The sequence below is a fragment of the Coregonus lavaretus genome, assembly GCF_964263955.1.
Source record: "Coregonus lavaretus genome assembly, contig: HAP1_SCAFFOLD_1266, whole genome shotgun sequence".
Lineage (NCBI taxonomy): Eukaryota > Metazoa > Chordata > Actinopteri > Salmoniformes > Salmonidae > Coregonus > Coregonus lavaretus.
The window spans coordinates 10,179-20,579 of NW_028157222.1; the positions used below are offsets into that span (position 1 = coordinate 10,179).

Below are 10,401 nucleotides of genomic sequence, written 5' to 3' on the forward strand. Positions count from 1 at the left end.
ACTGACTATGTTTAAATTGTGACTGCTGAGCCAATCACGTTCAAAAGTCTGAAATAAGTTGTATAGTATTTCAAGTGGGACTGCTGTCGCAAGTCCATAAAAAAATAAGCCTACCTTCTTACCATAATATACCAGGTATTTCCAAGTCAATATAACTAAACTTACTATCAGTTGATCATGAAACATTAGATTTGTTCAACTGTGTGGCTATGTTATTGTTGGACATGTACCGAAAGCGCAACAATAGGACTCGAACGATTATCACCTTAGCAACAGTAAGTAGTCAGACACAGCATTCCAAATCATTCATTATTTTCCAATTCTAAACCATTTGCAATATGCAAAAATTATTCAGCGCGTTTCTATGAGCAATCCAATGGCATATTTTATGCTAGCTAAACGAAGAGGATTCCACTTCAGGTACCGAGACCCAAATGTGCGATGATTTACCGCGACAGCGACTCGAAGAGTGTACCGAGACCCAAAAGTGCAATTTACCGTGACCGTCGAAGAAAGTCACGTTCAGTCTTGGTGCCGATCTAGGTCAGCAGGATGGATCAGCCAATGAATTATGCTCCTTAGCAGGATGGCATATGACAGTAAATTACTAACATTGGGCCCGTATCCACAAAGCGTGTCAGAGTAAGAATCAGTTTTGCCTTTTAGATCGTAATAAGATGATATAGATATATAGATAGATATATGTCCTAGATCAGCACTCCTACTCTGAGACAGTTTGTGGATACAGGTCCTGGTCCCAGATCTGTTTGTGCTCTTGTCCACTCCATTGCTCAGTGTCAAGCCATACATGACAATGAGTGACAAGGACTTGGCATGATAGCGCACACAGACTGGCACTCAGGTTAACATGGCGCTCCATGCTGTCACATAATCAGTCAATGGAAACGAAAGGAGGGTCACCCTCTAGGTTTTATTACTCTGTGCTCCCAATGCATATAGAAATATTGTTGGACTCCTTTGCGGAGTGAAGATATCAGAGAAAGAAAATGTACTTTATTTAGGATGACCCCTATACTTCAGAGCCAGTGTGTGTTGAACAGAACGTCTTCATGTGTGTGTCCACAGGCAGCTGATCTTGATCATCGAGTTGTACAGCCACTATGACGTGTATAACTACCTCAGACAAATAGCACTGACCCTCTGCTCAGACAAAGTGTCGGAGGTCCGGTGGATCTCTTACAAGCTGGTAGGCATGCCGTTTGTACTTGAAAAAATGTGTTGTTGAATGATGTAACAAAGTTTTTTTTATATTTTTTATAAATTTTTAACATTTTCACGTACTCAGATTGTCCTGAATGATATGACGTTTGTGCGCACGTCTGTATTGTGACAAACTTCTGTGGAAGTGTACAGTCATCTCATCTTCATGCAGTGACCTGCTTTTCTGAAGAATGGGAAGCACCCAAATATTGTGTCGCAAATGGCACCCTGTTCCTTATATAGTGTTCTAACTTGTTCTCAACTGGCTTACCTGGTTAAATAATGGTGCTGAGCAATTAGTGCTTTTTGAGGTCGGTTCCATTCTTTAAAAACATAATCAAAGTTTTTGATTTTGGTTTCGATAATTGTACTTTTTTTTTAATGCATTATGAAATAATTCAACATTCAATTGCCAAAACATTGTAAATATTCCATTGTCTGTTTCAGGTCCACATTGGGTTGACATCAATAGGAAATTACTATGAAATAATAACATATTTCATTATTGTATATTACTTAATTTTATTTGATGACTTCATTATTTTTCATTCCTTAAAGTCATCATCTCATCTCTGCTCAGGCAGTACCAGCCAGCCAGCCAGCCAGACAACCATCTAGCGTTATCTCTATGCTCCGTCATACTGTACTGTCTTTGAGTCATCCTATTTAGCTAGGCTAGTGGCTAGCTGGTAGCTGCCTAAGTATGCTGCAGGCTGTCTGACAATATCATTTGACTAGCTCTTCAAAGTAGATGCGGCATACTTTCAAGACTGCTTATTACCAACTACTACAACTACCAATCGGGTAGAGCTACTTCACCAACTCTCTCTATCCTTCTCTCAATGGATTATGGTCATTGTATTTTATTACCACGTTTATGACGCGGCGCTAGGTTGAATATTTGCTTAATGAAAACTACAACTCCCTTCAGCCCAGCATCCCACATACACTATATATACAAAAGTATGTGGACATCCCTTCAAATTCGTCCATTTGGCTATTTCTGACGGGTGTATAAAATCGAGCACACAGCCATGCAATCTCCATAGACAAACATTGGCAGTAGAATGGCCTTACTGAAGAGCTCAGTGACTTTCAAAGTGGCACCGTCATAGGATGCCACCTTTCCAACAAGTCAGTTTGTCCCGGTCAACTGTAAGTGCTGTTATTGTGAAGTGGAAATGTCTAGGAGCAACAACGGCTCAGCCGCGAAGTGGTATGCCACACAAGCTCATAGAACGGGACCGCCGAGTGCTGAAGCGCGTAGCGCATAAAAATCGTCTGTCCTCGGTTGCAACACTCACTACTGAGTTCCAAACTGCCTCTGGAAGCAAAGAACGCACAAGAACTGTTCATCGGGAGCTTCATGAAATGGGTTTCCATGGCCGAGTAGCTGCACACAAGCCTAAGATCACCATGCGCAATGCCAAGAGTCGGCTGAAATGGTGTAAAGGTCGCCGCCATTGGACTCTGGAACAGTGGAAACGCATTCTCTGGAGTGATGAATCACACTTCACCATCTGGCAGTCCGACGGACAAATCTGGGTTTAGCGGATGCCAGGAGAATGCTACCTGCCCGAATGCATAGTGTCAACTGTAAAGTTTGGTGGCTGAGATCAAATGTTCTGGGGCTGTTTTTCATGGTTCGGGCTAGGCCCCTTAGTTCCAGTGAAGGGAAATCTTAACGCTACAGCATACAATGACATTCTAGACGATTCTGTGCTTCCAACTTTGTGACAACAGTTTGGTGTTAGGCCCTTTCCTGTTTCAGCATGACAATGAATGAAAGCAAGTCCCAGCAGCAATATTCCAACATCTAGTGGAAAGCCTTCCCAGAAGAGTGGAGGCTGTTATAGCAGCAAACGGGGGACCAACTCCATATTAATGTCCATGATTTTAGAATGAAATGTTCGACGAGCAGGTGTCCACATACTTTTGGTAATGAATTGTATTTACATACACAGCCGTGATAGGATGGTCTAGAGCCCACCCCCTTACCCAGATGAACAGTCATTGGTTTATTATAATCACATTGTGACGTCATGTTCCATCCCACCTGAACAGGCTGAAATTCAAGGCATTTTCTTCAAACGGCTCATACACAATTTCAAAGTGTTATTTCGACCTCATATTGTGGAAATATCATCAAATATCATCTTGTGTGTCCCAGGTGGTGGAGATCTTACAGAAGATGTATGCGTGCGGAGCCCACGAGCTGGGCCTGAACTTCATCAACAAGCTCATCGTCCGCTTCTGCCACTGTCCAAAATGGGTGGGCCGCCAGGCCTTTGCCTTCATTTGCCAGGTCAGGAAACACATAGTATTATGAAAATAAATCCTTATAAACATTAATCCCAATAGTTGCTAACTTCAGAAAATGTTTTAGTGTGAAATTGCATCAGCCATACTTGCCATAGCACTATTCTGAAAGAAGGCGGGTGTGAGAATTGTATGTCTGACTGCTTGGTCATGTTCATTAGGCACCAAACAAAAGGGAAACCGATAAGAAATGTAAACTTTAGTTTTCCGTTGTAATAAAAAAATAATCTGTTGCATTCCCTAATGAACACGACCCTGCTCTCCATCTGTCATCTGTCTGTCTTTCTATCTAAATCAGTTTTTCTATTAACTCTCTTCACTGTGTTCCCCAGGCCATCGTGGAGGAGGACTGTATGCCCATGGACCAGTTTGCCCAGCACCTCCTCCCAAGTCTCCTCAGCCTGTCGTTGGACCCTGTGGCCAACGTCCGCGTGCTGGTGGCCAAAGCACTGCGGCAGAGTGTCATGGAGAAAGGTAAAGACTGGGCCCTCTATCTACCCAAGAATATGAACAAAAATAACATATTTAATGCCATACACAAAAATGTATGCACGCATGACTGTAAGTCGCTTTGGATAAAAGCGTCTGCTAAATGGCATATTATTATTATTATTATTATTATTATTATTATTATTATAATGCATGTAGATGCTTTATGCTATTGATAAAGTCAAGAATGGAATATAACTTAATTAGCCTTCGAGAGGGAACATGTCTCGCACATTTAAACGCCCACACCAGTAAATCCACTTTTTCGAGCTGAAAGATGATGGCCAGAGCTTACCCATGATGTTGTACAACAATTTATGTCAATAGGTCATCATCATTTTAGTCAAAGTGATATATTTGGCCTTGAAGTGGGACATTCGTGGAAATCCGTATTTTCCAATGAGATAACGTACAAATTATTTTTCAAACTACATTTATTTTCAGGGCTGGATTTTATTTGAATGTTACCACCCACCAGCATGGCATTGTTTATTAATCAGAAACAGCTGCCAAGTTCTTCCTCTTCGCAAATGAGCTGAGCCAAACAGCCTTGCGTCCTGAGCCATGAAAGCAAATGAAAATAGTGTTGTGAGGGAGGACCCTCCAGAATAAGCAGGTCTGTGGCTTATGGACAACTATCTCCTATTAGTGAGACGAGGCCAACCTCCAAAGTGTTCCAAACAGAGGACTTCATTGAATGGTCTAAAACAGAACAGAAACAGAAATAGAGATATGATACAATACACATTAAATGAATAAATAGCAGGAGAAGAGCATAACCACTGTGCATGGATGAATTATATTGAATAGAGCAATATCAATAGATAAGTAAAACACTGTACATGATTATAAAACATAAAGGCTGAATGGTCTCAGAGGTACATTTACATGTATCTTATTATCAGCTGTTGTCAAACACTGAACACTGAAAATACATTATCTTCCTCATTACAGTAATTTATCAGACGCTCTTATCCAGAACGACATACAGTTAGTGAGTGCATACATTTTCATACTTTTTTTCGTACTGGTCCCCCGTGGGAATCGAACCCACAACCCTGGCGTTGCAAGCGCCATTTTCTACCAACTGAGCTATACGGGACTATATACAGGTATACAACAAGAGCACTACACAACAATAGCAACGAGAGGGAGGACTGTATCAAACTGTATATGCTGAATGGTATCACACAGTAATACAATGAGAACAATAGATGGTATGAAATAATAATAAATAGGAGTTTGAAAATAGTCACTAATTATTGCCGACCATAATATTGGTTATAGCATAGTAATAGCAGGAGGGAGGAACTAAATGTAGCATAGCTGCTCTAGTACACATTCAATAGTACCAACTGTAGGAACAAGTAACAGCTTACATTTTCCAACGCACCCCAGAAGACATAACTCCAGCCACGCTGTCACAACGATAACACCCGGAGGAAAACAAGACGTCTCGAGCTGAGGCCTATATTTAAAGTGATCATAATCCATTGGATAATTTGTCTTTTTTTTTTTTTTTTTTTTGCTATTGTATAAATGCGTGATATGATTGCATTTAGCAAATTCAGATCCAGCCATAGCCTAGCCAGCTGGCTAATCTTTTGAATACGGTGTATAAAAAATTAACGGCAACAACAACAGATAACATTAGCTAGGTAGATAAGATTAGCATGCAATCTAGCTAGGTAGATAAGGTTAGCTAGAAAAGCTTAGCATGCTTGCTAGCTAGCTAGCTAGCTAGCTAGATAAGCTTAGCATTCTAGCTAGCTAGACTGACAGCTGTCAGTGCCCTATTTGTTGTTTCTCCACGTGGAAATCCCCACAACGTACCTTCCCACCCCAGATTCGTGAATATGTATAAGTAGACTCCCATCATTCTTCAGAGGTGGAACCGTAACAAGCATTTCCGCTCTATTACTAGAATGATCGAAATAGGGGTGGCAACTTCCTCTGAAGGGGTCTTTTGAAATGCATCAGCAATGTAAAAACTGATGTAGTACACATTCAAGCTATTGCTAGACCAACTTCTTTGTGGAAAGAGTGTTGAATTGGCCACTGATGAAACAGTGAATGACAGCAGTTAGAGCGAACTGTAGCCTTTCCCAGTTCCAACTGATTTTCTCTCTCATGGCATGGTGTTGTTTTTGCTCCTCCCAAATGTGTTATGCGGTATGTTCCAATATCCAAACGAGCATACCACTTAGAATATTGTATTCCCTCTATCTTCTGTGGACTATTTTCTCCCTTCATTTTGTTGTTAATGTTTTCCCTCTATTCTTCATTGTTCTCCATATTTCCCCAGTTTCCTACATTCTTATATTTAATTATGTTAAGTACTGCCCACCGGTCCACCCATTAGGGCCTCATTGACTTGAATTGGGACACCCATTCTAGTAATTATATTTCTATGGTTGTGACCCATGTAAAATGCACTTTAAATACAGTGGGGAAAAAAAGTATTTAGTCAGCCACCAATTGTGCAAGTTCTCCCACTTAAAAAGATGAGAGAGGCCTGTAATTTTCATCATAGGTACACGTCAACTATGGCAGACAAAAATTCCAGAAAATCACATTGTAGGATTTTTTATGAATTTATTTGCAAATTATGGTGGAAAATAAGTATTTGGTCAATAACAAAAGTTTCTCAATACTTTGTTATATACCCTTTGTTGGCAATGACACAGGTCAAATGTTTTCTGTAAGTCTTCACAAGGTTTTCACACACTGTTGCTGGTATTTTGGCCCATTCCTCCATGCAGATCTCCTCTAGAGCAGTGATGTTTTGGGGCTGTCGCTGGGCAACACGGACTTTCAACTCCCTCCAAAGATTTTCTATGGGGTTGAGATCTGGAGACTGGCTAGGCCACTCCAGGACCTTGAAATGCTTCTTACGAAGCCACTCCTTCGTTGCCCGGGCGGTGTGTTTGGGATCATTGTCATGCTGAAAGACCCAGCCACGTTTCATCTTCAATGCCCTTGCTGATGGAAGGAGGTTTTCACTCAAAATCTCACGATACATGGCCCCATTCATTCTTTCCTTTACATGGATCAGTCGTCCTGGTCACTTTGCAGAAAAACAGCCCCAAAGCATGATGTTTCCACCCCCATGCTTCACAGTAGGTATGATGTTCTTTGGATGCAACTCAGCATTCTTTGTCCTCCAAACACGACGAGTTGAGTTTTTACCAAAAAGTTATATTTTGGTTTCATCTGACCATATGACATTCTCCCAATCCTCTTCTGGATCATCCAAATGCACTCTAGCAAACTTCAGACGGGCCTGGACATGTACTGGCTTAAGCAGGGGGACACGTCTGGCACTGCAGGATTTGAGTCCCTGGCGGCGTAGTGTGTTACTGATGGTAGGCTTTGTTACTTTGGTCCCAGCTCTCTGCAGGTCATTCACTAGGTCCCCCCATGTGGTTCTGGGATTTTTGCTCACCGTTCTTGTGATCATTTTGACCCCACGGGGTGAGATCTTGCGTGGAGCCCCAGATCGAGGGAGATTATCAGGGGTCTTGTATGTCTTCCATTTCCTAATAATTGCTCCCACAGTTGATTTCTTCAAACCAAGCTGCTTACCTATTGCAGATTCAGTCTTCCCAGCCTGGTGCAGGTCTACAATGTTGTTTCTGGTGTACTTTGACAGCTCTTTGGTCTTGGCCATAGTGGAGTTTGGAGTGTGACTGTTTGAGGTTGTGGACAGGTGTCTTTTATACTGATAACAAGTTCAAACAGGTGCCGTTAATACAGGTAACGAGTGGAGGACAGAGGAGCCTCTTAAAGAAGAAGTTACAGGTCTGTGAGAGCCAGAAATCTTGCTTGTTTGTAGGTGACCAAATACTTATTTTCCACCATAATTTGCAAATAAATTCATAAAAAATCCTACAATGTGATTTTCTGGATTTTTTTTCTCAATTTGTCTGTCATAGTTGACGTGTACCTATGATGAAAATTACAGGCCTCTCTCATCTTTTTAAGTGGGAGAACATGCACAATTGGTGGCTGACTAAATACTTTTTTCCCCCACTATAAATACTGACTTGACTTGTACTTGCAGCGTACTTCAAAGAGCCGGGCAGTGCCTACTTAGACGAGCTGGAGGAGACGGTGATGGCCCTGCAGGCGGACAAGGACCGAGACGTACGCTTCTTTGCCAGCCTGGACCCCAACATGGTGCTTATGGACACGGCTGCCTTAAACCAGAACCAGACAGACAGCCTGGACCCCAACATGGTGCTTATGGACACGGCTGCCTTAAACCAGAACCAGACAGACAGCCTGGACCCCAACATGGTGCTTATGGACATGGCTGCCTTAATCTAGACCCAGCCAGCCTGCTCCGACCCACAGCCAACAACTATCACCAGCACCAGACCACTAGCTTGTAGGAAATAAAGGCAGTGATACATAAACATACATACAATCATTCATGTTCTCTCTCAAACAAACACACACACACACAAACTCATACACACACATACACATACACATACATACATACATACATACACACACACACACTCCTACATGCATAGACTTGCATACAATCATTCATTCTCTCTTTCTCAAACACACACACACACTCAGACACACACTCATACACACACACTCATATACACACACACTCATACACACACTCATATACACACACACACACACACACACTCGATCTGAAAACGGCACCTAGCTAAGCTAAACCAGCCACCGCAAAATGGCGTCGGATCCCAGGTGGAAAGCAACCCACCAAGTGGCTCGCGTCTCGTCGTCGAGTCACCTCAACCCATCCGTATCCAGGCAGCTCTCTCAGGTCCTCTGGTCTCATCACAGTTCCTCTCTCTCTCTCTTTTCATATTGTCTTCAAGGGCCTCCGTAACCAGTACTGCTTAGGAGAAGGAACAGCCGAACCACTCGGCACTCCTAAGTCATATTGGACACTTTTTTGACAAAACGAAAGATGTTAATGAACTCATGGCTTCTTCCCTCTGTGTATTTACCACGTCAATAATGTGACCCAAGTCTCCCATTTTTGGCAGAGACCAATGAAATACCTCTGTATGGACATTACTCGGGCCAGTATTGCCATAGGGGCGTTTGGGTTAAGAAACCTTTTTTAGAATGATAGATTAGCTTATAGAATGGGGTACAGCGCTTTAGAACGTTGCAGATAGAAATGTAATGTATAGATAGACATACTAGAATTGTGATTCTTCGATACACAATGCATCATTATCTGTACATTCTGTAACATTGCTCTCCCCTGAATAAACCTCTGGTGTCAGCGGGCAAGTCATTACTGCGTCCCAAATGGCAACCTATTCCTTTTATACTGTATAGGGAATAGGGTGCCATTTGGCATACAGTCCTTCAATTGTGTTTTTGGGGGGAGGGAGGTTATTTTGGGTGTTCTCGACTCAAGGGCTTATGATAAAGTGACAGAGTTTGTTGTAGAACGAAGAAGCAGAAAAAGAGATTGATAGTTTGGTAAAGACCTGTGAAGCACTCCCCCTTATCCACTTCAACATTGTGGATCCCAATACCATTTTGGTCGACATCATGACAGCAGATCTATGGTTAAATGGTAACTTTTTGGTCAGTCGGTCCACTGACCACAATAAATTGTACAGTATAGGAATGGTTGTGTGCCCTGGGTTTGTGTTCTAAGACGCTCTGACCATTATATCTCAGTAGTGGTGAAATAAGTTTGTTGGAGAACAAATCACTTCCAAACATTGGCAAGCATTGTATAGTCAAACCTGTATAGTCAGAGGAGCCGAGGCCAGTTGTAGGGTTTTCTGTAGAGACATGAGTGTGAATATAATGGGAGCTGTCACCAAGTCACTTTTGTAGTCTTTTTCATCTCTTTTTTTCTCTCCTGTACACATGGCAACCCATTTTTGACCATAGACACGACTTGAGATCATAAACTGATTGCGGTGTGGCGTGCATCTCAAGTCTGTCTTCCATCTTATGGAAATGTTCACTGCGGTAGTACTATAGCCTACCTAACTCATCTCATCTGTCTGCAATTTTCCCCATCTTGTTTTCTTTATGTGGTTGAACTGTTAATATACACTACCGGTCAAAAGTTTTAGAACACTTACTCATTCAAGGGTTTTTCTTTATTTTTACTATTTTCTACATTGTAGAATAATAGTGAAGACATCAAAACTATGAAATAACACACATGGAATAATGTAGTAACCACAGAATTGTTAAACAAATCAGAATATATAGATTCTTCAAATAGCCACCCTTTGCCTTGATGACAGCATTGCACACTCTTGGCATTCTTTCAACCAGCTTCACCTGGAATACTTTTCCAACAGCCTTGAAGGAGTTCCCACATATGCTGAGCACTTGTTGGCT

General features: G+C 41.8%; 1 protein-coding gene across 1 annotated transcript; it reads left to right on the forward strand.

Annotated features, from left to right (window-relative positions):
* Positions 1-586: 586 nt before the first annotated feature.
* Positions 587-9,217, forward strand: LOC311125667 (serine/threonine-protein phosphatase 4 regulatory subunit 1-like; the record flags this gene model as incomplete). Its single annotated transcript, XM_084199698.1, has 5 exons — positions 587-642; positions 1,087-1,207; positions 3,392-3,526; positions 3,873-4,014; positions 8,093-9,217. 5 exons carry the CDS (start codon positions 587-589, stop codon positions 8,356-8,358), a joined length of 720 nt encoding a protein of 239 aa, XP_084055824.1. The 3' UTR covers positions 8,359-9,217.
* Positions 9,218-10,401: the final 1,184 nt, after the last annotated feature.